The sequence below is a fragment of the Leptomonas pyrrhocoris genome (assembly GCF_001293395.1).
Source record: "Leptomonas pyrrhocoris isolate H10 chromosome Unknown, whole genome shotgun sequence".
Lineage (NCBI taxonomy): Eukaryota > Euglenozoa > Kinetoplastea > Trypanosomatida > Trypanosomatidae > Leptomonas > Leptomonas pyrrhocoris.
In genome coordinates this window covers 327,033-352,824 of record NW_015438361.1, presented here as the reverse complement: position 1 = coordinate 352,824, position 25,792 = coordinate 327,033, and the positions used below count along the sequence as shown (strand labels likewise).

Below are 25,792 nucleotides of genomic sequence, written 5' to 3'. Positions count from 1 at the left end.
TTCTTTCATCCCTAAAATGACGATTCACTGACGTGAAATAAAATACGATTAGAGCAGTTCTTCTTTCCTTTTTAAAACGAGAGATAAATCATCAGAAAAAAGAACAAGGAGAGATAGTTGGGGCTAATAATACAATTGAAAAGGCGTAGAGGGCACAAGCAGTCTTCCTCTGGCTGCGCGCACCATCGCATCTGCCGGAAAGTTTTACTCGTGCCATTTCTTTTCGAGAAACAGAAAGCAGCAACGAAGAATAAAATAAAATAGCAGGTTTGCCAGTTTCTAAGCTGGCTTCTAACGAGCTTCAGCAGTATATGCCTTTGGAAACCAAATGCACTCCTCATCGCAACCTCTCATCAGCTGAGAACGCCGGGACAGTGCTTTCTACTTTACTATACTGCCTGTTGAGTTCCTCTCCTTTTCCGCCGCGAAAAAAGCTGCTCCGGCCGCCGTCGGCTTCGTTAGGGGAACACGCGCTGGTAATAGTTTTCTGCCTATCGAAAGGCGGGAATAATCAGGAAGGAGCACTGCAGCTTGTCGTCGATCGTCATCACGGCAGCGTCGTTGTCGAACTCGCCGCAGTAGTTCGGTGCAGAGAACACCGTCACCAGCTGGCGGCTCGCAAAGAACCCGTACCCGCGCTCCATCACCTGGTGCGCTCGCACAATCAAATCCATGTCTACCATGTCCAGGAAGTCGTTCACGATGTCCTCGCCGAACAGGTAGCTCACGCCGCGGTCGCTCTCTAAGAAGCCCTGCACGTCATCCTCCGGGTCAGCCCACAGCAGGTCGCACAGGATACCGCGATCGGGGACATCACATGGGCGATCGATGTCAAGGACGGCACCGACAGATGTCAAGTCCGGACTAAGGCCGCCGTGCATGCAAATGATCTTTTGGCTAATCACGCAGCACACAGGCATCGTGTTGAATACATCCGTGAAAGCTTTAAACAGGCGCATGTTGTACCGGCGCTTCACGTCATCGAAGAAGCCGTACATGCGATTAACGCTGGCGCACTCGTGGTTGCCGCGCAGGAGAAAGAAGTTCTCGGGGTAGATGATCTTGTAGCAGAACTGCAGCATGATCGTTTCAATGCTGTGCTTGCCGCGGTCTACGTAGTCGCCAAGGAACAGGTAGTTCGAGTACGGAGGGAAGCCACACTTCTCATAAATGCGGAGGAGATCGTAGTACTGGCCGTGTGTGTCACCACACACGCGCACCGGTGGGCGAATCTCTAGCAGCATCGGCTGAGACATAAAAATCTCCCGCACCTCGGTGAGTATGGCACGGATCTCCTCCTCGCGCACGAGGATCTGCGGCATAACTCGGTTGCGCTGGACCATAATTAGCCGCTCGGTGAGGACGTGGGCAGTGGATGTTCCTGACATGATGCTAGGGGGTTATAGTTGCCGCTCTTTATTATTCTTATTGCTCCTGCTCCTGTTCGGCACTTCCGAGAAGTCCGTGAGCCGCTTTGTTTTGTATTTCTTCTGAACGAGGAAAATCAATCGAGCCTCGAAGACAACGCACGTACGTGCGCACCCCTCGTTGTTCTTTTCACGGGTGTTCTGCTAGAGTTCACTGCTGGGAAAAAGAAAGGTACACAAAGTGAGCAGAGAAAGAGAACAACACCAAAAATGTGGAAGGGGGGGGAAAGAAAGAAACTACGAGAGCACAGAAAAGGAAGATAAATTTATGTAATACTTCTTGTACGTTTCTTATCTAAATGCCAGATTACTCTTTAAAAGAAAAACTCGGCAAAAAAAAGAGGAAAAGGAAAAGGAAAATATGGCACTGTGTGTCTTCGTTGCAATACGCCAGAATAGAGGTGACTTCCAACAAAGGGGAATGGAAAGGCGGACACGGACAAGGCTTCTTTTGGGGGAAGGGGCTGCGTTCTGCGTTTAGCGTGTGTGTGTGAACGAGGGTCTTGGTGGGGCCTTACGAACCGCCTTGGGGGAAAAAAAGGACAACAACAAATAAAAAAAGAGACGAGATACCGGGCAGCGAATTAGGGTAGACAGTCAACTACCTTCCACGCACAATTCGGTCCTGCCGGCTCGGCTTTCGTGAATTTGACGAGAAGAAAGGTTAAGACGATGCGAGTAACTATGCAAACGATATTGGAGGCTAAACGTTCGATGAAGGATAACTTGTTTAGCAGCCAGCAATAATCCAAAACAAACACAGAAGATCGAGAGAGAGAGAGAGAGAGAAAAGACTGTAAAGAGTGTTAATACTGAGGCCAGAAGAAAAAAAAGAAAGGTTAACGCGTTCGTTATATATATGTATTTACAAATCTCAGCTGTGCGCGTAGAGATGCAGACTATGAGCGGCAATTTGCTTTTCTTTTTGCGCTGTCCTCGACGCAACGCCGGGAGTTGATTTAGAGGAACGTGCGAAAATGGTATGTGGAAATTCGGAGCACGCAAAAATAAAAAAAAGCACGCACAAACCAAGGGCAGATGCGTAACAGCGCAGAATGGAAGACCAGCGCACGTGTGTTCATGAATGTGAGAGAAAAAGGGAAAAAGATATCGGAGAGAAGGAATGCTATCGAAAGTAGAAATGATCAGGTGGAGATGTCCCACAGACGTCGATCAACACGAGATCTTCGTGTTTGTGTGTGCGTGTGTGTGTGGGTGTTTTAAGTAGGCTGATCCGCAGTCGCTGTTCGACCCTTATGTCACAAAAATGTTCTGTAAAGAGACAATAGGCGTCCACTCTTTTGCTGAAACTGACGCGCACACGATCGGGCACCGTCATTGCAGCTTCTGTTTCACTCGTATATATTTTTATTTCTTTCAACGGCTGTTGAACATTGCGTCTCTACAGCAACATTGCTGTGCTTGACGTCCCCAAAAAAAAACAACGAAATGAGAACAAAGAACAGTAAAAACAAAAACAGTCATAGAAAGGTGTGCGACACCGGCACGCACAGATGCAACGTTGCATTGAGCTCTTTTGTGGTGGTGGTGGTGGTCTTTGTTTTTGTCACCACGGTACGCAGACACCAGGCATCCCGCTCTGTCCTACGGGAACGACGCACCTAAATCGGAGCGTATGGAAACGGTTGTGACGAGAGACTGACAAGATCCGCCGAAGTACAATTAAAACTGCCCTTTTTCCTCCGTTTTCTCTTTTTAAATGGGTGAAGGGCACAATGGATTCGAAAGGCGTCGGTAGAACGCACATCTCAGCTTGGCCAACTAGGGACGCCAAACAAGGGTAAATACGGCCAGATTAAGACAACAACAAGAAGGAAAAAAAAAGGAGCGCTAACATGAATGAGAAATAATACGAATATACAAGTAATAATAATGGTAACAAATGATACAAGCTGGAGCTAGCACAGCAACCAATACGCTGCAGAAAAAAAAAAGCACAAAGCGACGGATCAAAGAAAGTGAGCTCCACAAAAGAAAAAAGGGGAGGTCGCCTTCCGCAGCGCAGTCCGTAAGGCAGAGATGGATTCAAAGCTTCAGTGGTGAAAGGCGAGCTACGAATACCTCTTGCGGTTATAGTACTCCCCCGGATCCTCAGCCTTCCGCGAATCCAGACCCGGCATCATCGACGCCGAAACGGCGTACACGAAATACATCCACCAATTGTAGATAAAGTGGCACACACGCTGCGGCACCGACTCGACGGCGTAGAGAGGACCGGCACGCACGGCCCGCTCCTCCGCCAGCGTCGGCACCAGCGCGTCCAACGCGGCTCCCCTTCTCGCCGCAGCCGCCGTCGCGGTCGTGGATCGTGTCGACTTCGCAGACCGGATAGACTGCGCGTCGGTGCCGACCCCTGCCTCGTCCGCCTCGTCCGCACTGTCGCTCCAGTCGCTGTCGTAGGCGCGGACAGTGCGGAGTGGCGTGGGCCTCGACTTCATGCTCGCCTTCACCGCCTCCCACTTCGCGTTGCGCTCTTGGCGAAGACGCTCCGCTTTTGCCGAGGCCTCCGACTGCGCCTGGGCCTCCATCGCATCCTGTTCGGACTGCAGTGTCGTCGTCATCTTCACCACTCGTTTCATTGGCATCAAATCCCGCTTCGGGGGCCCCGCGTGGACAGTTTGCCGGGGGCGGGCAGCAGCGGCAGAAGCGGCATTGTGACGCGCAGAGGCCGAACTTGCCGTGGCGGGAGGAGCTTCGGTGAAGGCCTCACCCTCCGAGTACCCGAAGGTGGTGGCCTCGTCGCTGAGGTCGTACGGGCGACGAAACACCGAGCCCTCCATGATAGTGCAAAGTGAAGGTATCCCTCTCTCCTTCTATTCGTTTTGAGCGAAGAACAGAAACAATCGCCGCCTGCAGAGAGAAAAAGCTAAACGTAAGCCAGCAGGCAATATTTAAAAAAAGAAGAGAGACTCCTTTGAGATTGAAAAGGAAAACAAAACGAAGTCGTGATGCTGCCGTAAATACTGCCACGGCAACCTTCAAGTAGAACGAGCGCAATTGGCGGATTGCACGAAAGCGGAAATGAGGAGGAGCACAAAGTGAAAGAAGGGAAAGAAGGAAAATAAGATGAAGAGAGGAGGGGAAGAGGGGATGAGCATCAAAGGAGCCCACGAAGCAGAAGCAGCACAGACACTTTCTCAACGAACGGCACTATCTATGCACGCTATTGCTATTCCTCCGGTGTAAAGACACAGGAAGGTGTCGGCCTTTTTAAGTAGTGATGATTCGACTCCCTTCGCAAACATGCGAAAAAACATGCCTCGAGTGTGCGGCCCTTGAACACTTCATGGCCTCGTATAATGGAGCGGATCGCAAAAGAAAAGGAGGAGGAAGGGAAAGGGGGGGGGGCAAAGTCATCGTCGTTGGCAAGCACAAGAAGCTACACAAAAAAAAAGGAAGAGTGCTGTCCTACCCAATCCAGTCCATTTCTAAGCAAACACGAATTGCCATTAAAAAACGCGCACCCACGCCAGAGTGCACGGAATACTAAAACAAGCGGGCAAGAAACAACGGAGAAACGGGTAAACGGAGAAAAAGGCGAGACATCATCATCCCTGCGCTCGCAACGCCATTCTTTTGCTTACGAACTCAAACGATTATCTCGCTCCTTATCGCGTGCACCGGGCCTACTCGTTGCGGAACTGCTCGAAGAGGTCGAACATAGCGCCGGCGTCGTGCATATCGACACCGTCGCGTAGACGTCCGCCAACGTCAATGCGGCTCTGCACGACTGATTTGCATAGCGCGATGGACTTAACTAGAACGTTCGACAGCAGCCGCGCGTCGAGGTCGCCCTGCCCTACCGAATTCACATGCATGCCGTCGTCGACGCGATTGTTCTTTGCCGCGACGACGCGCTCATTGAAGCTCGGGAAGACGATGTCGGACAGTCGGAAGAGCGAAAAGCGGACCGGGCTGCGCGACAGCAGCGGGAAGTCATCGGGCAGCTCCGTGGAGAACCAAATTCGCCGCCAGTAATCCCAGTCCCCGCCAAACTGCCTTTCATCCACCTCATCGATGCCGAAGTAGCACCGCGGGCTGGGGTGGCCCCACTGGCTGAGCAGCGTCTGCTCCTGCAGCCACACGGCTTTGCAGTAGCCGCGCGGGTGGGACACGAGCCGGCGGTACCAATAGAAGGGCGAGAGGCGGGAGCCGTGCACCCAGAGAGGGGTGAGGGCAACGAAGTGGGCGTCGACGCGGCGGCACGCATCGAAGGCACGCAGGAACCCGCCAAACCGGCTGCTGCTGCCAAACCACGAGCTGGGCGACAGCCACGATAAGGAGGGCGAGGAGGGGCGGCCATCGGCCCAGAGCGACGGACCCGCGGCTTCCTCCAGCGCCGCGGCGAGGTAGAAAACGACGCTGGCGTGACGCATGGAGAACTCCAAGTCGCTGGCACTCGCCACATCCCCCTCAATCAGCTCAAGGGTAACGCGTCGGCCTTCCCTGCTCGTCGCACCGGTAGTAGGAGCCGCACTCGTGTTGTTGCCGCCAGTCTCAGCATTCGGTGTGGTGTGCGAGGTGCGGAATTCGTAGCGAAGCACCCGCCGGTCCTCGCGCTGGGCGTCGGTGTAGTCCACCGCCGCCGTGAGGACTGGCTGCTCGGCAGAGCCGAGCAGCTGCACGTACCCCATCGACGCAGCCCGATTCCGCTCCCGCCCTCCATCGGCAATGGGCAAGAAGAGTGCCTTTGCCTTCTCTATGTCGCGCGCCAGCACCGTCACGCAGATACCGCGGCGGAGGTACTGCTCGGCAACAAACTTGCCCATCATACCTGTGGCACCGACCAGTGTCACCGTCTCAGGGGCAACGTCGTCGGCCGCCTGCATCGTGCGCTGGGCCGAGGCCTTGTTGTGGTAGGGGAAGTACAGCAGGCGGCGGTCATCCTCCTGTATGGTGGGGGGCGAGGTGGCACTGGCGGCGCCAAGATGACCCTCGTAGACGTTGTCGACCTGCCGCGTGTTTTCCTCGCGGAAGACGCTGTAGAACGGTGCCTGGCACGCCCGCTGCACCCGTACCCGCACCCCTGCATTCCAGTCATAGGGTGTCCGGTGAGCGGCGGACTGACTCATTACAGTGGCACCCTCCGTCAAGGGCCGGTGAAAGATACAACACGGGGGTCAAGAAGCAGTAGAGAAAGGGAAAAGAAATGGACGCACTTTGTTGATTGCGAATGAAGAAGTATCAGGTCGGCCCTTTGATTTCGAAAAGAATAGTTTCTTTCGGTAACACGAGACACCGCGAGGATAGAAGAGCGACAGAAAGCAGAGCCGTGACGTCGCGTCGGACGAAAGGGATAGGGGTCGGCGAACGAGGAAAGCGAAGGAGAAAAGCAACGTGAAAATAGAAACGGGCGTGGAGGCTGTCACGAACACTAGGCGAAAGCGACAGAGGAACCACAACGAACGAAGCGAATGCGGGGAGACAACGTGCACCACAACGTTTTGAGTTCTTCGTGACCGTTCGTCCGCGATGTAAAGAAGAAATCAGCGAACAGAGGAAAGAACGGGGCACCAAAGAGATTGGGAGAGGGAAGAAAGAGCCGGTTGTAGCTCCTCTCTGCGCCGCTAGGTGCCGAGCAGAACTGCTGTGTTACGACAAAGAAGCATTCCCAGAGGAAGCAAACAAAGAGAAAGAGAGAGGAAAGAAAAAAAAAAGAATGAAGGTAGTTTCTAAGCCTAACGCAGAAAGAAGACGCTTTGGGTGTTCAGCCCAAAGCCCTTTCGTTGGAGTGATCATCCACCGCGTTCTGCACACGCGAAATAACATTCTTTTGTTGACTCAATTTGCTTTTTGCAAGAAGCATCGTTTTCCACCGAGCGCAGGAATTTCAGAGACGGCAGCGCAACGCTTCCACCGACTTGCGCAAAAGGCGGTGCGTTGGAAGGAGAGAGAAAGAAAAAAAAAGTGGTGAGCGGATGCGTTGCGAGAACAGTTTCGCATATTTTCAGTAGCGGCCGTCGGCACAAAGAACAATCATCTCTTTAGCAAGCAAACACGAACGAGACACTTAACTTATGTGAAGAAACCCTGCAAATGCCGCGCACAGCATCGCGTCACAACCAATCGAATGGGGAGAAAACGAACAACAAAAAACTGTACAGATTCCACGCAACTCCTTCGTCGCTGTCACCAAAAACAAAAGAGCAGCAAACAGCGTTATTTCCTTTCCTTGCTCCCCTGCACTGAATCACGTGAGCGAGGCCGGCAGAAAGAAAAAAAAAGAAATAAGAGAAGCTTCGGGTATTTAAACTGCGCTGGTTCTCTTTCTCGTCCATCAGTTAGCAGTAGAAGTGTTGAGCCCTCCAGCGTGGAGGTGCATCGTAGCCATGAGCATCGTCTTGGACCGCCCCTCCGGCTCCGCCTGGATCAACTTCTCTACCAAGTCCTGTCGCTCCACAATGTGAGCCCCCTTCGCGCAGGCGACGCGGACGATATCGCTCGGGTGCCTCGAGTACACGTCGAAGACGTCCTCGACAAATCGCGGGTAGTTCACCAGTGCCAGGTACACGATGGTGTACGCAAGCTGCCCGACAATTTTGTTAGAACTCAGCTGGTCCTCGGAAATGCGGAACACCCGCTCCAGCTCCGGCGCCTTCTGCGCGGCGGCCGTCAAAAACTTCAGCTCCTCCAGCAGCTCCTTCTCACTCTTCACCGCGTTGTCCCGCGCAAAGGTGGCCAGCACGTCGACGGGCATGTCCAGCGGGTAGGACGTTCCCATCACTTGGTTAAAGCGCTGAACGAGGGGCCGGCCACCACTCAGCCGGGTGTTGGTCGGGTAGTTGATGGTACAGAAGATGGGCATCTCCAGTACAATGTCCTCCACATCGTCGCCTGGCAGGTGTGTTTGACGGTGGTCGACCTGCAGATCGAGACGAGTGTGGAACATAAGCAGCGACTTCGAGTACACGGTGCGGAAAGCGGCCATTCGCAGCGGGGTGTCCTCCAGGTGCTCGTTTCCGTCGCTCAGCAGCATTGGCCAGCCGAAGACAAAGGGGTTCTTCTTCATGAGCTGATCCTCCGTGACGCGAAAGTGCGGGGAAGTGCCGAGGAAGATGCTGTGCTCCTTGGCGTAATCAAGCTCCACCGTGCGGGGGTCGCGCCTGCGCATGTCCTCGATAAACTTGTCCTTCATGTGTGTAGGGCTCAAGGTGCCGGTCAGTTTCTCGTTCATCTGCGTCTCGAGGCGGTTCTGCAGCTGCTCATAGTAGGGGAGGTACTTCTTCATGTGCTCCGCGTCGACGTCGAGAAACTCGGAGAAGACCTTCTTGAGCGCGCCGAGGGTCGGCTTCACCGTGTGCCACAGCAGGGGAGGGAAGTGCTCCGAGAGCTGAATCATCACCTTCTCTGTGGGGCTATTGTGGTCCCAGAGGAGGGTGCAGGGGCGGTGCGGCTCATTCACAATCGGTGAGTCTTCGCGGTCGGGAAAGACGAAGGCCTCGCCAATGACGGTGTACTCGGTGTCTTCGCTGCCGAGGCAGAGCCGATTGCGCAGAAGGCTGCTCATGCCCACCGGGTCCCATAACTCTTTATCGAAGGTGAAGCGCTTGCGTCGCCACGACAGCTCATCGTACACCTTGATGTCGTAGGAGATGGATTTCTCACTTGTCTTGGCGTCCTGCCGCAGCTGCTGAATCCACGCAGGTGGCTCAGCAGCAGAGGCGGAGGAGAGGCGGAACGTCGTCTGGGCGAAGTAGCGAGCCGCGAGGGCGACGCTGGACGGACGGAGCAGCGGCTCCGCGGCGGCTTGCGCGCGACGATGAAAGCGCAACATTACCGCGAGAGCACAAACGGCGCAGTTTTCTTTGTGGTTGCTCTCGCAAACAGAAAAGGCGGAAAATGATTCGGGCGGTGATAGCCTAAAAAGAAGGTAGAGAGAAAAGAAAGAAACGGGAGCACTTAAAACAGAATAGACAGCATGGAGAGAGAACTCACACAATGAGCTGTCTTCGTTGCGTTGGAGAGCTTTGCCTTCTTTGTGTTGTTGTTGGTTTTTTAAACTGAAACCGCACCGAGGAAAGAAGACACCGAAAGTGGAGGTGCGAAAGTGAGGCAGAAGACGAATGCTTCGTAGCCGTCGTGAGGAGCGCCGCCTCTCCCTCCGCCCCTTCTTTGTGTGTTCAGCGAAAAGAACTCGATGACTGTGAAAGAGAAGCGTGCTGCGCCCGCCGGCTCTCCATGATCAAGAGAAGGCAGTACAGCATCGGCGCAGTCTCGTTCAGACCTTCGGTTCACTTCGGGAGACCGATTCGACCCCCATGGCACCCAATGCTATTGTTTTATTGTTATTATTATTATTATTATTACAATTGTCGTTGCAGAGACTTATGAGTCGAATGCGAATCCAGCGAGACCAACTGTACCTCATCGCATTTGGTGGTTAATCGTAGTTAAAACGGAGAATTCTGTGTGGGTACGTGACGGTGCGTCCTTTCTCACCCACGCAGATGTGCGCAATGCACGATGTGTTCTCTTTCTTTCTTTAAGGGCATCATTGTGACTAAGCACAGCAGCTCGTGTCGATACACGAAAAGCAGCGTTCTCGGTGTTTACAGCGTGAGAATATCCGTCGGATCCTCTGTAGTCGGCGTCTCGTACGCTACGGTAGGAAGATGTTTCTCGTGCAGCGGCCGAGTCACTTCGGCCGTAAAAAGGCGCGCGTAGCTCTTCTCATACCGCAGCGGGGTCTTGTCCTCCGCCGCGCTGGCGAAGGCGGACACCATGAGCGGCACGACCGGCATGAAGTGGCGCTCGAGCGCCGTGAGCTCCCACAAGGTGGAGTGGAGGGCGTGCGAGTCGGACAGCTTCGCGCTGTCGTCAAAAGGTTCCTCGCCGTCGAAAAGGGCCGCGGTGTCGCGCATGGCCTGCGCCTTTGCGCCCTCCGCCCCGCCCTCCGCCCCGCCCTCCCCGTCGTCCGGCACCACCGCCTCCCGGCTGCTGCGGTGAATCAGTGCCAGACAGTTCGGGTGCACCTGCAGAACCTTGCGCAGAAAGGGCAGCGTGAAGTACAGGGTCGGCGCCGGCGCCATCAGCGACACCCGCGCAACACGTTTGATCACACTCGCCGCGATGTACGACGGGACACGCAGAGAGGTCATGGAGAGGTCGAGGAGGCGAAATAATTCGTAGCGGTGGCGCGACGCGAAGGCATCGGCAGTGAGGAGGCTGTAGAGCTGCTCGTAGTAGTTGGGGTACTCGAGTCCGTGGTCCAGCATGAGCAGAAACAGGCCCTGCAGGGCGAGAATCGAAATGATGCCACCGCTGCTGAAGCACCCCGTAAGATAATCCGCCAAAACGAGCGGGTTGGTCAGGTGCGGCAGAACCACGGAGCCGAGGCGATGCAGCAAATGGACATGCAAGGCAGCCTCGCCGGCCTTCTCAACACACAGCATCCACACAGAGGTGAAGTAGTGCTTATGCGCCTTCTCCGAAAAGACGGACAGCACATTACTCGGGTTCAGTTGCAGCTTGCGGCGCTCGGCTGCATTGGAGTGCACATACGCGTCACTCGCCTCTACCTTCGCCCGCTCCTGCTTCAGAAAGCGCCACCGCAGTTGCATCTGATCCAGCTGCGGAAGCGTGCGACTGCACAGTAACACAAAGGCGTTGGTCACTAGAGCTGACAGAGAGGTGCCATCCTTGTCGCGAGAACGCTTGCGCTGCTGCCGTTCTGCCAAATTGCTGACTGCTCGGAACACAAAGAACCACACGTCGTCCTCTGCCGGTGTCGCGTCCTCCGCGCCGAGGTGGATGGAGAGAGCGTCCCGCAGCTCCGCAACGTCCGGGCTGCACTCATCAGGTGTTGTGTGATCACGCGGAGCCTTAATGAGAGGGAGCTGCAGCGCGTGTTCGATGATGGGTGCCGCTTTCTTGTCAAAGGTGGAGCACAGCTCCGCATACGTTTTGCACCTGTCACACGCAGCCAATGCAGACCTCAATTGCGCCTCCATCGTGCGTAAATTACTATTTTCACTAACCTTTCTTTTACAGCTGTACGCAGGAAAGGAAACAAAGAATGATAGCCACTTTTTGCTGTGTTCGTACGTTTCAGCCTCACTTAAAAAGAAAAAGAAAGGAGCATGTCGGATCACGAAGCACACAAGCAGCAAAAGAGCGTGGAAGCAGAGATAAAAGAAGAAGACAGGACAGTGGAACGCAGACGGAAGATGGTAAATGCAGGAAGAAGCACCCAAAAAAGAACACTTTTCTTTCAAGGCAAAACAGATCAGCAAACAAGATGAACTTGGAGCTGTGGCGAAGCAGAGAAGAACTGTATTTGCCAACCAGGCTATTTTCCTTCCTTTCCGGTTTCCAATAGCCACATGCAGTATAGGTAGCATTCGGCGCGGCTACTGGGTACAGGTTGCACATGATGTTCCCTTCTTAAAAAACGAAAAACAAAGCACTTTTTTTTACTATTCCTCGTTTTTTTTTGTGGGTGAGTGTGTGTGCATGCCGGTGTGAAGCCGTGAAAAGCGTCATGACTTGTCTATACCCAGCAGCTGCGTAATCAACGGAGGGCACGTCTCGCCGTCCTCGTCGTCGTCAGGGGTCACTTGAGCAACGAGGGCGGTAATGTCATCGAGTTTGCCACCTGTGTACTTGTAGCCTGCCTCTGCAGCGTGCTTCGCAAACGGCGAGAAGCACCGTGGGTCCTGCGCGTTGCGAAACGCCTCCTCCGCGATTGCCGCCGCCACTTTTCCACAGCCCACCGCGGACACCTCGCTCATATGCAGCAACAAGCGGTCCAGCTCCACGTTGTCAAGAACACCGTCGCTGACGCACAAGAAGACGTCGCCTGCGCGAATCTCCAGCTTTGCCTGCTCGCCCGCGCTGGGGGGATCTTCCGGTAGCTGGAACGGGCAGTTGAAGGAATGCTGCTGCATCTCCGTGCGATACAGAAGTCGCCCCTGCCGCAGTACCACAACGCCGCAGTCGCCGAGATTGAGTATGGACGCGTAGAAGTCATCCATGATGGTGGCGAGAGCTACAGGGCAGCCACCTGGCTGTTGCGCCTCCCTCGCCTTTCGGTAACCGTAATTGAGCGCATCGAGTGCTGAAACTCGCTTGGGGGTTTCTCCGTCGGCGTTCATACACTCCAGCGCAAAGCGCATCACGTTTCGGGTGTACATGGCCGGATCGATGCCGAGCGAGGCGTAGCCACCCACGCCATCTGCGACACCTACGGCGTACGGGTGCGACAAGTACGCGTCCTCACCACCGCGGTACGCCTTTTTAGGGTGTGAAATTGCGCACGCGCCACGGCGGCCAAAGCGCAACGGCGCACGTGCGACGCAGCGCCGCATCAACGAAATCGACAGCATTAGATATTGTTGTGTGTACGTATGTATATGAGTGTGTGTGTGTGTGTGTGCGGAGGCGGTAAAGCCGCACACCGCTCTGTATTTGTAATGAACGCAGCCGGATTTTTGTTGGTGTGGGGAACGATACAGTTTGAAAGCAGCGATGTATTAAGATGGTTTTTTAAATCTTATTTTCACTGATGTAACGCACAGCAGCTACTGTGCATAGAAGGTAAAAGTTGTTACAGAGGTAATGTGATGCTCGCCAAAAGGAAACGAACGACCGGGCCTTTGATTTCTTTTTGTTATTATTTAAGCCCCGTAAGATGGCAAAAGAATCCAAGTGAAAGTGGATCGCCCCTCAAAAAAAAGAGTTTGTTCGCTGATTGGCGGGGGTGAGGGAATACCACTAAGACCAGAGACGTACAAGGAGGCGGAAACCAGTGAAACAAGTTGAATGGGTAAGAAAAGCTCTTTAATAACTATTATTTTCAGCTTTTTGCGGTTCCACACGTGAAATTGGTGCCCTTCCACTGTTGTTGGTGCTAGCAGGAAAGAGGCATGTCGTGTCATCACCAAAAAAGAACACGAGGTATTTCAGCGTTTGGCCCTACAAAGCCTAAATGAGTGAAAAGCGCAATAACGCATCTTTTCGTTGGCTTCCGAACGGTTGAGCGGTAACGAAAACTGATTCTGGAAAGAAGTCCTCAAAGTGCACTGCGCTGTTGAGCTTTGGGTAATGGGGCAACGAAGAAACTAAAAGTCAGACAGCACCTTCCTATCCTTTTCCGTCGAAGTAGGCACCCACTGGTCTTAGACGTGGGTGTACAACGCTCGACTTTCTTTGTTTGCATTTTTGTCTTTTTGTTTGTTTTTGAATGTTTCAATGTGACGCACACCTCTGCATTTGTGGTTGACACACGCAAACTACACCATGTCGCAACCAACAGCCTTTCGCAACAGCAATATTTACCTTCAAAACCGTTTAAGCGTACCTCACTCCGTTTCCGATGCTATAGACATTCAAGGCTCGCACTACCCCCCACCAAGCTCACCAAACTCCATCTCGGCTACAATTCGCCTCTGTCGTGACTGACATGGTGAAGCAGTCCTCTCGCAAAGACGCATCCGAAACGGTGCTACGGAGTGAACGGTGCGGCTTCCTGCGTTTTGTGAAGAAAAGGGGAAAAAGAAAAAGAAGCCTGGGTGGACATGAGGCTGCGACTCTCGTTCCATTTGGAAATCTTTATTTTAGTCTCTCCTCCCTTGTCGTTCCGTCTGCGTACTTCGTAATGCGCACCCCATCAGCACGGTCCATAATGGAGGTGCTATTAGGGTATTCAAAGAGCGTGTCACCATTTCCATACACTGTAGTGGTCAGGCCTTTGGTTTGGAAGATCTTTGTTCCGTCCTTGCGCACTTTCGTCACGTCGCCGTTGTCGTAATGGTACTCCCAAGTCCCATCTGGCTTCAGTACGGGTCGAGGTTCAGCCGCAGCAGCATCAGAAGAAAACTCACCACCAGAGGACGACTTCTCGCCCGCGGACTCTCCCTCAACTGCCGACGCAGCTGCACTGGAAGCGGCCCCAGCAGCTCCTGATGCGTCCTGTGCAGCTGACATGCTCGTCTCTGCGTTGACTGCTGCCGTCGTTGAAGCTGCTTGTGCAGTGGTGGAAAGAAGGACGGACTCTTTCGCAGTCTCCGCTGCAGGGCCGACGGGGTGCGAAGATGAAATTGTTACTGAGTCGGCTGCGTGGATCACTGCGCCGCTGTCCTTCAAGCGACTCATCGCCCGCATCGCAGCAAGCTGCTCTTTTCCCTTGCGGTGCTCTTGCCTGGTGTTGGCACGTTCGGCGGAGTTGTAGTACGCCTGTGCAGACGCCAGCTGCTCCTCCACAAAACCCCAGTTCATGTTGTCCAACGCTCGTCTTGCGATGGCCGCTAGTAGGTCAGAAAGATTGATATGTTCGAATGCTCCGTCGTGAACTCCCCGTCCCACATCGACCGACATCGCTGCGGCGGCCCCTGGCGTACGCGCGGCGTGACTCCACGCCGGTGGCTGGGCCTCAGCGTCGACAGCTATGCGGTCTCCACCACTCTTGACGTGCCGCTCCAGCTCGTCGCAGAGACGCTCTTCGGACAGGTTCACCACTGCAAGAGGCCAGAGACCGTGAGCAAGCGGTACCTTGCAGCCTGGAAGGCTCAACACGTCGATATTTCCGCCCGATTGAGCTACAGTGGAAGAGCCATACACAATCCAGAGTCGCCCAGGGGACATCGCCGCGTTGGAGAGTTGCTGTACACTTTGCTGTAGAGCAGACAACGACCCGAAGCTCGCCGCCACCCCGCGTTCGAGCACCCTCGGTGTGGTAGTGGTTACCTTGTTTGCTTCTTTGCGGCTTACGCTCTGGTGACGGGCGTCACCGGCGGAGCACCTCTGCTCAAAATCGTCGCAAAACACCACAGATGCGAGGTAATGCACACGCTTCCGTACGCAGTTGACACATGGGCGCGATGTGAAGCTGGGCTCGCTGCCGATGCGTGAGAGTGGCAACGCTTGTGCCAAGACGGGGCAATCGCGCGAGTGCGACACCGACGAGTGATTCATAGTGTTTGCGAACGCGGTAGAGGTAATCAGCGCAGCCACAGAAAAGGAAGAGGAGGTGGAGCCATGCGATTTCAGAGGCAGCAGCGGAAGAAGCTTGCGCAGTTCGGCGGACGCGATCTCCGCCCCGAGAAGAAGAGCACGCGTGTTGCCTCGGAACATGGTTCTGTTTCGACCTTTTTTTGCAAGTGATCGTTATTGCCTCGAATTCGAACTGCCATAAAAACGTGTACCAACGGTTGCCTAGTAAAAATTCAGCAGCTTGAGTTGCGTAGAGAAGAAAACAGTGACGGGGAAAAAAGTGGGTTTGTGTACGGAGAAAGTTCACCTCACGCCATTAAATCACGGCATGCGAAGAATCGCAGTGATGACTGCCACAAAAAATCCTTGGCGGTCACGTGTAGCAAGTAGAGTCACCGGAAACAACTTGCTTCCTTCAGACGCGTTTGTCCTTCTCCTCAAGGTTGAGGACGCCTTTTCCACATTTGTTTTTTTTTGTTGTTGTTGTTGTGAGTGTGTGGGTGTGCCACTGTCCTATTGCTCGCGCCCCGTGTGCAGGGGTGCTCAACAGCAGAAACCAATGTGAAGAGAAAAAAAAGCTCACACATAGCTGAGGGGCAGAAGAAGTGAGCGGCACCACTGAGTTAACGAAAAAAGAAAAACAGGCGCCAAAAATATGAAGAAGAAACAAGCATGAAAAACAACAACAAAAAATCCTGTTTATGCCCTGCCTTACGTTGTCGATTACGAAGTTTCCCATATTATGCGCTTTGCTTTCGATGATTGCCTTGATGGGTTTTTGATCGATTTCTTTTCAACTCCATAAAGCTTTGCTGCTTTCTGGAGAGTCTTGTGCAAGTCGGGAGGGGGACTGGTTTTGAGGTCTGCTGCTCTCAAAACGAGACATTTTCCTACGCTGTCGTCTTTTATTTGATGGTCCCAGTAGAACTTGGTCCACAAAAGGGCGTTGTTGGGGGACAACCGGCCATTCGACACAAGTACCAAAATGGATTTCCCTACAAATCGACAAAATCTGTTTGGTGTAGTTGAATACCTTTGCGCACACCGCAGCAGACGCATCAAATGCTGCTCGCTTAGATCCTGCGGCGCATTTGTGCAAATTTTGCAAATGCCCTCAATTTCGGGGGCTGACACAGCGCATTCGAAAGCGTCAATTACGTCGTCGAGGTCGATATCGTGCCGCATGACAGGATCTCGCACAGTCATTGCCTTCGAAATGGAGTCTCTCCGTTCGACATTGGAAGCACAAACAGAAAAAAGAAGCACCAAATCTGAGGTTTTTATTTCATTGATGTCAACAGTGTTTAAAATAGTTCGCACTTTCTCAAAGGACAGCAGATCTCGGCGGCGTTCCATTCTGCAGCATCGCAGTATTGTGAGAAGATCCGCAGGTATGATGTCCGACAGCTCATGCAGAGAGGAAACGACATTCAGCTGCTCGAAAGCGGAGTTTAGTCTCAACGTCTTTGCGGCCTTACCCGCAGCTACAACATCTTTGAACGACGGCTTTTTGATCTCGAGTTCGCGGAGAAGGTGCTCAATCGCGGCAGCGTCACGAATCTTCAACTCTGCCAAAACGGTCATGGTGAAACTCAGCTCCTCGGCTGTAAACTTGTGGGCAGCTTCAATAAGCTTTTTAACGATTTTAGCTCTCGTAAACTGGCACGTTCTAGATGTTGCATCGCGTGTGTAGCGGAGAACAGTCATGGCCACCGCTGGTGTCAGCTGCTGAACCTGCAAGAGACGCTTTAAGAGCGTGAGTTGTTCTTCGTCGTCCACAAAAGACAAGCCCGCCAGCAGCACAGCAAAACTGTTTGAGGATAACGCCAGGTTCGCTGCGCCACCTTGTGAGTGAGAGGTTACAAGCCGCCAGCCTAACCGGCCAGCTGCCCTCTTCACTAATTCTTGTGGTGCTCTCTCGCCGGTTTTTTGACACACATGCAACACAGCAATGCTTTCCTCTTGATCAAGCAGGTCGCTTTTGGCGTGTGCACGGACACTGTGCACAACTACGGGGAGAAACTCGTTTGTGTTAATCATTACTTTGCACAGCAGTGCAGCAGCTTTGGCTGATGCCTTGGGTGTCTTTTGCGAATCGGCGTATCGTAATTTTAAAAAAAATGCTGCTTTCTTCACCGAGAAAAACGAGAGGCAATACACCCACAAAAGGCTGTCGTCGGAGAAGCTAGGATTTAGGAAGCGACCGAGCCTTTTCTCGGTGCAAGCTTCAAGACTAATTATCGAGCTAGAAGAGAAAAACTCGAGCTCGCAGCTGCTTAACTTGGCATCTTGCCACGCCGTCAGAATGAACAGAAACGCATTCGCAGAGAGCTCTTGAAAGTCCTCCACCAGTAGATCAATCAACGAGTTTGCCACGGGACAGTTGCAACGAAGTACGTTGGTCACCACGCTACAGGCGTTGGCTTTTGAGATACTCTCTGTATTCACAAGCGTTTCTTGAATAACAGATCCCCAGGCAGAATTGGGACTGGGGACTTGGTGGGTCACTATTAACCCCAATAGAGACTGCAGAGTTGCTGCATCTAAAAGAGCCGTTTGAGCAAATACCGCTCTTTTTAAAACTTCCCACTGCTCTGCCGCAAGCGGGAGGTTTTGTTTGGCAAGAAAATCGAGAAATTCGGCTTTGTTGCCGCTCTCATTGAGCTGTCTCGCTAACTCGTTGGCAACGATTTGCAAAAGGTGCGAAGCAACGAGTTTGGTTTGAGATCCTCTTTGATTCACAAATTTGCAGAACGGAAGAGCCAATTGCACCAGCTCAGCCCTCTCTGAAGAATGAATACAACGCGAAAAGGCGGCAAAAAAGGACGAGGAGCCCAGCGTGGCCTCATAGTGATCTAAGTCGCCGCCAGCAAGTCGCATATCAGCTGACAGTTGTCTAAGATTCTGTGTCGTCAATTCACTGCATGTGGCCTCAAAATGCTTAGCAAGAAACGATATTGCACGGCTTTCTTGAGGATATTTAACTTTCGAGATAAAGTCGGCTAGTTCCAGTCCATCCTCAAGTGTGACCACAACATTCGAAAGATCAAGGTCACGCAAATAAATTCGAGCAAGTGAAAGCATCTCAGCATCTTTTGCTGATGCGGCAATCCAAAACTTTATTTGCTCGGAATGTGGACGCCACAAAGCCGAAAGTAGAAACAAGCGGGAGTAAAACATAGTGAACTCGCTCTATATAAATACGAAAGTGAGATTGTTCACGAGCAATACAAAGTATGAGAACAGCGGGAAAAAAAGAACTGTAACCTCCCTGGAACGCTACGCAAGCCATGAAAGACTAAATAAGAGAGGATGAAGAGAGAAAGGTAGAAGATATATACTTGAACAGAAAGAAGAGAACGGCATGCCACTACTCTAGAGGGGAAAAAAACTGAAAAGCACACATTTTCAGAAGAATGCAATCTAAGGTTGAATTCTGTGAAACGAGGTGTTTCAGTGTTGCGTTTCATTTTCTCTTTCTGGTACGCCTAGGAGAGATTGTCGAATATAAAAAAAAATCTGTTCGTACTTCGTAACGGTTTGAGTTACCTTCCTCCTCTTACATCTCTACCAACGAAGAAGAAATCATCTGATGCACTAAAACAAAAAAAGAAACCAAACATCTGTCGCATGGGCATTAGAACTTGGTACACGCCAGAGTAATCACAAACCACTCCAAGAAGAGGGGAAAAGTTGGTTGGGTAGCGAACAAAAGAAGCTATATTTTGTTCATTTTTTGTAGAAATATTGAATCTATGAGGATGTGCGTTGTCAAACAGGAGTATGTTACTTGTTCTTCCTATCGTTTTGAGAGGCACTTATTTCGAGCTTGAACGTCGGTATTTGGGCGTGCCTCACAGCATTCTGCGCTGCCCAGATTGCAAGCAGAACACTCAACGCATTGATTCCCAAAAATGCAGCTGAGAAAGCAAGGTCGAGCATGAGAACATAGGTTTGGAGCCACATGTAGTATATCGCCCCCACCGCAGCAACCGCTAACAAAAAGGCGCAAAGGATTAATGTTAGCATAGTTTCCGTTTTGTTACCGCGGATTCCAATTAAGGTACCAAAAATGTTTATGACAACAACAAGCACCGACGCTACAATTTCCATTGGGAGCGCGGCAGGTGGAAACGGAAGGTAGATGGCTTTGAAGATTAAAAACCCAAGAGTCAGTATCCACCAAACAACGCACCAGCCAACTGAAAAGAGCAACGAGAGTTGGAAGAGGAAAGAAGCTCCTCCACTTGTACCGCTAGCGGTCGCCATTATCGCAATACAAAGGTCTTTCAGGCAAAGAGCTAAATGGGATATGCTGCAGTTTCTTCAGTTTCCGTTTAATACAGTATTGAGTGATCGATTTATTGGAGAAGAGGCAAGAGAATGAAACTAGAGGTGAAAAGTGAAGTAAATTGAAGGGTTGCTTTTTCTTTTGAAGCAACGTACTCTGAAAAGGGGCTAACACATTGCCTGCAGTTAAACAGCCGTTGTGCTGAAGGGAACATCTGACAGACTGAGCATCGAGGAAACGCATTTCAAAAAAAAAAAGAGACAGGCTTTGATTGCAGCTAATTTTGTGTCTTCATCACTTTCTTCTCGCTACCTCTTTCCTTTTTTCTTTCCTGCAATTGAAGGCAGTACTTTTCAGTTTCGATGAAAACAGTTCAATTAGATTTAAGCTAGAAAACTCACTACAACACATGTTACTCGAAGCATTTAACGTTTCGCATTTAGAGACTTTCATCACTATCTGAGACCTCGTCTCTCACGGTGGCCTTCCTTAACGCAGTCCGCCGCTCGCGCTCCCGTAGAGAGCTCAACGCCTCTTTCTCTTCCGCCTCCTTCTTGCGGTGCAGCCGTCGCTGAAGCACACGCACGTTCAGTCCTCGTAAATGATGCAGCTCCTCATCCTCACTCGGAAAGTCCACAAAATCGTATTTGTGCTCCTCACTTATTCGCCCGGCGTCTTCCGCAGAGTTGTTCTCGGAATCCTCATTCACAGTAGCCGTCTTTTCAGACAGAGGCGACTTTTGGCACTTTGCACAAACAGTAGCTTCCTCCGCGCATTTCTGGCATATGCGATGGTAAGGCAACGTCACGTTTTTTTCGTGACATAAATTGCAACGGCGAGCCAGCTCCTGAGTCACGTATTTACCGTAATCTACCTTCCATTGAATAATTTCGCAGCACCGCCGGCAGCACAAGCTAGTCATTACAAATTCTGTCCCTTTTGTAACGCACTCGTTCTCTTGCTTGTATCGATTTGGGTTAAATTTGCTTTTATTTAAGTAAGCCTGGCGAGAGCCCGGAACGCCGTTTTTGACAGAACGCTTCATGCCAGAAGAGGAGTCAAAAAGAAACGGATTGGAAAGATGTTGTCAGTAACCCTTTTGCAAAGAAGGCAGAAACTTCTAAATCGTCTCTTACCTTTTTGTCTGTCATTCAGATGACACCTTTCGGAAAAGAAGCAGCAGAAAAAGATAGGTACACAAAGGAACGATGACCTTGCTAGCAAAAAAAAAGGGTGCATATGCTGTTTGTTTCTCACTATCTGCGGTTCCAAAAATGTATTTGTTCTATATGGATCCATCCAATGTTTTTGAAAGCAGAAATCGAGGTAAAACAAAACTTCTGGTTTGAGTCGTAAACGCCGCTAATCGTCCTTGAAGCAGATCTGCGCTATATCGTGTGATTTCTTTTTGATGGCAATGACAGCTGTTGTCGTTTACTAACTAACATACGATTCCACCAGTTGAGTGCCACCGTGGTTTTCCTGTAAAAAGGGTTCCTCTTAATTTTGCCCATGTTTTCTTCGACGGGAGGATGCTTCCCCAGCCGCACAAATAGATGCACCGTTGAGTTGCCTCTGCCTCCCCGACTGCCAAAAAGCAAAACAGAAAAGATCGCAAAAGTCCTTAACGTGACGAAGAGCTACAGAAGAAGCTTCCTTATGCATTTTGTCCAGCGTCCACTCTTCCCATACGCCATCCACGGTGCCTTGTCACCCTCCCCCCCCCCTTCCTCCTTTCCCCCTTTCCTTCGCTCGTCACAACTTTTTCGTCGCAGTCCATTGTTCGTCGCGAGTGTCTCCCCTCACCTTTTTTCGATCTGTCTCTTCTTGGCAGCCGCCTTCGCAACATACGATGGGAATTACGACCGTCACTGCCTGCTCGGAAGAAGGAGCTACCTCTGATTTGCAATGCAGCGTAACTTTCCTTTCGTTGCCCATCAAAACCGGAAGCAAAGCACTTTTGATGCACACACACCTTTCCCCACTTAGTGTTGTGCGCAGACGCTGTAGCCGAACCGGAAACAAGGAGAGTGACAGAAAAGTCATTCTTGATTGAAGAGCTCTTGCTAAGGTTGTTTTAGCATCGTTCTCAACAGCCGCTTTTCTAGCTCACGTTGTCATCTCTTCTTTTTTTCCGAGCAATGCGACCCATAATTTGTGCTGTCGAAGTAAGGCTATGGGGTTGCTCGTTGTTAGCCATCTTACATCCTTGCTTCCGCAGAGTGTAGTGATTGGGTTAGTGTGTGAGTTCCGATCTTTTAGAATTTGGAGAGCTTCCAACCTTCCCAGCATGTCCGTTTTTTGACTTATGAGAGGTTTCAGGCTGTTAAACGCGACTTTTGTGCTTTCTTTTTGTTTTGCACGTGTGTGTGTGTGTGTGATTCAAAGAGTTTCCTTTACGCTTAGCTCTCTACAGCAGCTTTCTGGTTCAGGAGGTACGAGTGTTTGTTTCTAAAATCATCGCGGTTTCATTCACCAAACAGCGACGAAATCAATTGAAGAAGATTAAATGCTCACGTCTAATTCTAAGCATGGAACGTGATCGAAAGCTCTGCAAGGTACCCGTGAGCCTAACATTTTGAGTGCAACAGCTGCGTTCTACATGCTTCCTCAACTCGAAGCCTCGTCGCTTCTTGACCGATTTGTACCTTCCGCTTTCCGTTATGGTCTTGCTTCATTACTTCAACGCGTCTGTTTCCCACATTCTTTCCCTACCTCCTGAAAATGCGTTGCAACTTTTCATTCACAGATTTGTTGTATCGTCTCAGAACTGCAACGCTGCTCGCGGCCTCTAGTATTCTCTTTATTTCGCTTCTAACAATCTAGTTTTCCTCTCAGCTTCAACACAGTAGCAACGAAGAACCCACTTTTCTCTTGAGAATATCTTCTTTTCTTTTTTTCTATCTCCGTCATTGTTTACTTTTCTCTCGGTGTGTTTCTTTTTCTACATCTTGGGAGCACAATCTGTTTTTAGCCCTTTTTTTGCTCGTTTCCATCCATCAGCAGCCTTTTTCGCCTTTAAGGAAAAATTGCTGTTCATCATCGTTATTTATTTTCTCTTATACAACAACTAAGACGAAAAACTGAATACTTCTTCTTTGTATCGTTGTTGAACTGCAAACAGAAAGGCTTTGAATTTGATTTGTTTTAGAGTGCTTAAAGCCACAAAGAGGAATTGAAGGTCTTCCTAATACTTCTTCTATTCATAGGCTTTACTACACTTCCCAACAAAAACCGATATTTTCCTTCTCCTCTTATTTGAGTACGAAAAGTGATACAGTCACAGTACCGTTTCTTTCTCACCAAGAGAAATACTTAAGTGGCGTTCACTATTCACTCACTTTGCCGTTCGTCTTTTAAGTAACTAGTCCTTTTTTGTTCCAAAGGAACGTGTTCAGAAACACGAACTTTCCTCGACAGTTACAACTACTCCCGTATTCGCTCACAAAAAGAAACACAGTAGGATTCGCGACAGTGATATTTGCTGACTTGAACACATAACCAAGAGTCTAAGATAAGTAACTGTACCTGACAGCACAAGACATCGTCGTCGCATTGAAAATGTCCTTTTATCGCAATACGCATCCTGCTACTCCGCAGCTAAAGGTGGGCCAGGTGGTGGCGTATGACTACCTTTACAACAACAAGACGTGGCAGTGGACGCTGGGGACCGTGCGTGAGATCAACGAATACACCGCCACCGTCCAGCAATGGGGACTCCACACAGGCGACGCCGACACACTCCGCTCGATTCTCTCACGCGAGGTGGATGGGGAGGGCAACCGCATGAAGAGCTTTCAGGATTCTCTTGCACTCGCGCGTGACGCTTTGGCATCCACTCGTCGCAACAACGAGGACCGCGTCTCTCGTGCCCGCGACAACTACAACAGCGCAAGAGAGAAAATTGAGCTGATCGGAGAATACGTGTCACCTCGTCATTTGTCAGAACGCAGCCCTCGACCTTGCCGTCAACGTCCACCGGGCAAATGACGGTCGACAAGGGAATCGGCACAAGAACGGAGGTCTTCGCGAACGAGGTCACCTGCTCAGGACGCGCCGACGCCTTCTTCGCGGCCAACTCGTCTTTGAGCGTCGCGATCTTCGCGCGACACGCCTTCATTCCCGCGATGGCAGCGCCAATCGCGTCGTTGTGCTCTTGGATGCTCTTGTCGTTGTTGAGGTTGTTGTACGCCTGCTGGTACGCAAGCGCAGTCGTCACCCAGGCGTGCAGGCTCGCCACCACCGGCGAGTCCCGCGACGCCGCCTTGTAGTTCAGCTTAGGATCCTGCTCAAAGGTGCGCAGGAGAGTGTCCGGAGACGGGTAGAGCTTCGCCACCACATCCGTCTTGATGATGCTGTCGAGCGCGTTGGGCTTGCGGTACTCCACCTGCACGTCGGCCCACTCGTAGAACTCGACCGCCGTCGGGTCACACTTCGCAACGGACAAGGCGGACTTCAGCACGGCGACGGCAACAGGAGAAGGGGCAGCTTGCACGGTGACTTTGCGAAGGTCAACCTCATACGGATGCAAAGGTGATGCGATTTCAGCTGAAGAGTCTAATGAATGCAGTTACGTCCGGATACGTTGAAGCAGCTGCTGAGTTAAACACGCTCTCTCTTTATACCGCAGAGCTTGAAGAAAAGCGGCTGTACTTGCAGGAGCACTACTTTGCCACAGTTTTGCGTGGGAGTGGCGCTCGTCAAACTGCGGAAAAGTCCGATGAACTGCAAAGGGAGATGGAGCGCCTGAAAGAAACTGTGGCAGAGCTGGAGAAGCATGACGAACGTTGGTCACTCGACCACGGCGGTGCCACTCTTACTACTGTGCACAAGAGAACCTATGCAGGGGACAAATGGCTGGATGTTGTTGCTGAAAGACCTGAAGAAGTGCGCACTGCCTTCGCTTACGACGCTGCATTAGCCGCCCATGTGGATCCGAACTCGGTACAGGCTATGGATTTCCGCCACGAGGCCGACAGGATGGTGGTGAAGTGCGAGATTACGCATCCGGCAAAGATGTCTCGCTCAGAACTGGAAGAACGTCTTTCCCAGGTACCTTCGCGACTAATGGACTACATTTACAACCACCGTGATGCCCCCAAAACTGGTGTGGACCGGGCGATTGCCGAAATCTGCCACGCATTAGGCATTGACGACAGCAAGTTTGCAGGGCTCGGTTTTGATGAGTTTATTCATCAACTCGCCGGTTTTGATTACTTGGGTGACAAGGATGCTTACGAAAGCGAAATCGGTGACCTTCTCATGCTGCTCGACAAGATCAACAACGAAAACCGTTCGCTTCAGTACACGCTCGAAAAATCAGCTGAACGTTTTAAGAAGCAGGCCGCTGCGCTTCAGCGCGACCAGGACGCACTCAACAGCAGAAATGCCGAACTTGCAGACGAGATTGACCGCTTACGAGACCTCGTTGGAAAGCTAAAAGACCTTGCCGACAAACAGGCAGGAGAACTCGAACAATTCCACGTTCAAGAGCAGCAGGCTAAGCAACTTCGCGCGCAAAGGAACCTAGCACAAGTACCGGCAACTGCTGAAGAGCCAATCTATGCAGTCACGATGGATGAGCTGAACGCACAGAAAGCTCAATGTGAAGAAGCTGAGCAGCGCGCCGAAGAACTCGATCACAACCTCCAGGCTCACAAAGAGGCATTGCAACAACTTAACGATCAACTCCAAGAAGCAGAAAAGAAACTCGACGAGGTCAACGGAGAACTTGACGAAGCCCTCGACGACCATGCGAAACAAGAGGCCGAGCTCGCTGCGTTCCGCCAGAAGCGCCAGGATGCGAAGGACGCACGCGCGGACGAGCCGGAGCTGGCTGCTGCCGATGGCGTCCCGCCGCGCAGTGACCGTGCCAGCAGCCGTGGCCGTCCGGCGCAGCAGGTGGACCCCACGAGGGAGCCTGTGGACCCGCAGCAGATTGCGGACGAGCCGCTGTACGCCGTGACGCTCGACGAACTGAAGGACAAGCAGGATGCGCTCGCCAAGGCACAGGATGATGCGGATAAACTGGCTGACGAGCTGGAGAAGCAGAAGGCGGAGAACGAGAAGCTCGCGGATGAAGCTGAGAAGCTCGCTGCGGAGCTGGCCGACCGCGACGCCGAGG

At 51.7% G+C, this 25,792-nt stretch overlaps 10 protein-coding genes across 18 annotated transcripts in view; 2 read left to right on the top strand and 8 right to left on the bottom strand.

The window, feature by feature from the left end:
• Positions 1 to 491: 491 nt before the first annotated feature.
• Positions 492 to 1,388, bottom strand: ABB37_03249 (putative serine/threonine-protein phosphatase PP1; the record flags this gene model as incomplete). Its single annotated transcript, XM_015800533.1, has 1 exon — positions 492 to 1,388. One exon carries the CDS (start codon positions 1,386 to 1,388, stop codon positions 492 to 494), a length of 897 nt encoding a protein of 298 aa, XP_015660540.1.
• Positions 1,389 to 3,499: 2,111 nt separating this feature from the next.
• ABB37_03248 (hypothetical protein) lies at positions 3,500 to 4,426 on the bottom strand (the record flags this gene model as incomplete). Its single annotated transcript, XM_015800532.1, has 1 exon — positions 3,500 to 4,426. The coding sequence occupies exon 1, from the start codon at positions 4,226 to 4,228 to the stop codon at positions 3,500 to 3,502; it is 729 nt and encodes a 242-aa protein (XP_015660539.1). The 5' UTR covers positions 4,229 to 4,426.
• Positions 4,427 to 5,074: 648 nt separating this feature from the next.
• ABB37_03247 (hypothetical protein) lies at positions 5,075 to 7,037 on the bottom strand (the record flags this gene model as incomplete). The annotated part of the gene is made up of 1 exon (XM_015800531.1): positions 5,075 to 7,037. The coding sequence occupies exon 1, from the start codon at positions 6,518 to 6,520 to the stop codon at positions 5,075 to 5,077; it is 1,446 nt and encodes a 481-aa protein (XP_015660538.1). The 5' UTR covers positions 6,521 to 7,037.
• Positions 7,038 to 7,725: 688 nt separating this feature from the next.
• ABB37_03246 (putative mitochondrial hypothetical protein) lies at positions 7,726 to 9,450 on the bottom strand (the record flags this gene model as incomplete). 3 transcript variants are annotated; one of them, XM_015800528.1, is made up of 1 exon in its annotated part: positions 7,726 to 9,450. In XM_015800528.1, the coding sequence occupies exon 1, from the start codon at positions 9,220 to 9,222 to the stop codon at positions 7,726 to 7,728; it is 1,497 nt and encodes a 498-aa protein (XP_015660535.1). In that variant the 5' UTR covers positions 9,223 to 9,450. The 3 variants fall into 3 exon arrangements, with proteins under 3 accessions (XP_015660535.1, XP_015660536.1, XP_015660537.1); XM_015800529.1 differs by having other exon boundaries at positions 7,726 to 9,424; XM_015800530.1 differs by having other exon boundaries at positions 7,726 to 9,309.
• A 547-nt stretch (positions 9,451 to 9,997) lies between these two features.
• On the bottom strand, positions 9,998 to 11,398 carry ABB37_03245 (hypothetical protein; the record flags this gene model as incomplete). The annotated part of the gene is made up of 1 exon (XM_015800527.1): positions 9,998 to 11,398. The coding sequence occupies one exon, from the start codon at positions 11,396 to 11,398 to the stop codon at positions 9,998 to 10,000; it is 1,401 nt and encodes a 466-aa protein (XP_015660534.1).
• Positions 11,399 to 11,926: 528 nt separating this feature from the next.
• Positions 11,927 to 13,162, bottom strand: ABB37_03244 (putative mitochondrial protein phosphatase 2C; the record flags this gene model as incomplete). Of its 2 annotated transcripts, none has more annotated exons than XM_015800525.1 (1): positions 11,927 to 13,162. In XM_015800525.1, exon 1 carries the CDS (start codon positions 12,770 to 12,772, stop codon positions 11,927 to 11,929), a length of 846 nt encoding a protein of 281 aa, XP_015660532.1. In that variant the 5' UTR covers positions 12,773 to 13,162. The 2 variants fall into 2 exon arrangements, with proteins under 2 accessions (XP_015660532.1, XP_015660533.1); XM_015800526.1 differs by having other exon boundaries at positions 11,927 to 13,135.
• An 835-nt stretch (positions 13,163 to 13,997) lies between these two features.
• On the bottom strand, positions 13,998 to 15,619 carry ABB37_03243 (putative mitochondrial hypothetical protein; the record flags this gene model as incomplete). 2 transcript variants are annotated; one of them, XM_015800523.1, is made up of 1 exon in its annotated part: positions 13,998 to 15,619. In XM_015800523.1, exon 1 carries the CDS (start codon positions 15,516 to 15,518, stop codon positions 13,998 to 14,000), a length of 1,521 nt encoding a protein of 506 aa, XP_015660530.1. In that variant the 5' UTR covers positions 15,519 to 15,619. The 2 variants fall into 2 exon arrangements, with proteins under 2 accessions (XP_015660530.1, XP_015660531.1); XM_015800524.1 differs by having other exon boundaries at positions 13,998 to 15,601.
• A 481-nt stretch (positions 15,620 to 16,100) lies between these two features.
• On the bottom strand, positions 16,101 to 20,832 carry ABB37_03242 (hypothetical protein; the record flags this gene model as incomplete). Of its 5 annotated transcripts, none has more annotated exons than XM_015800518.1 (1): positions 16,101 to 20,832. In XM_015800518.1, exon 1 carries the CDS (start codon positions 18,555 to 18,557, stop codon positions 16,101 to 16,103), a length of 2,457 nt encoding a protein of 818 aa, XP_015660525.1. In that variant the 5' UTR covers positions 18,558 to 20,832. The 5 variants fall into 5 exon arrangements, with proteins under 5 accessions (XP_015660525.1, XP_015660526.1, XP_015660527.1 ...); XM_015800519.1 differs by having other exon boundaries at positions 16,101 to 20,814; XM_015800520.1 differs by having other exon boundaries at positions 16,101 to 19,768.
• A 1,584-nt stretch (positions 20,833 to 22,416) lies between these two features.
• ABB37_03241 (hypothetical protein) lies at positions 22,417 to 23,658 on the top strand (the record flags this gene model as incomplete). The annotated part of the gene is made up of 1 exon (XM_015800517.1): positions 22,417 to 23,658. The coding sequence occupies exon 1, from the start codon at positions 23,230 to 23,232 to the stop codon at positions 23,656 to 23,658; it is 429 nt and encodes a 142-aa protein (XP_015660524.1). The 5' UTR covers positions 22,417 to 23,229.
• Positions 23,659 to 24,204: 546 nt separating this feature from the next.
• ABB37_03240 (hypothetical protein) overlaps positions 24,205 to 25,792 on the top strand; it is a gene marked incomplete at both ends in the record, with an annotated part of 3,684 nt that continues 2,096 nt past the window's right edge. The window contains one exon of the mRNA XM_015800516.1: positions 24,205 to 25,792. This exon is cut by the window's right edge and continues 2,096 nt beyond it. Coding sequence (XP_015660523.1) covers positions 24,205 to 25,792 — 1,588 coding nt within the window.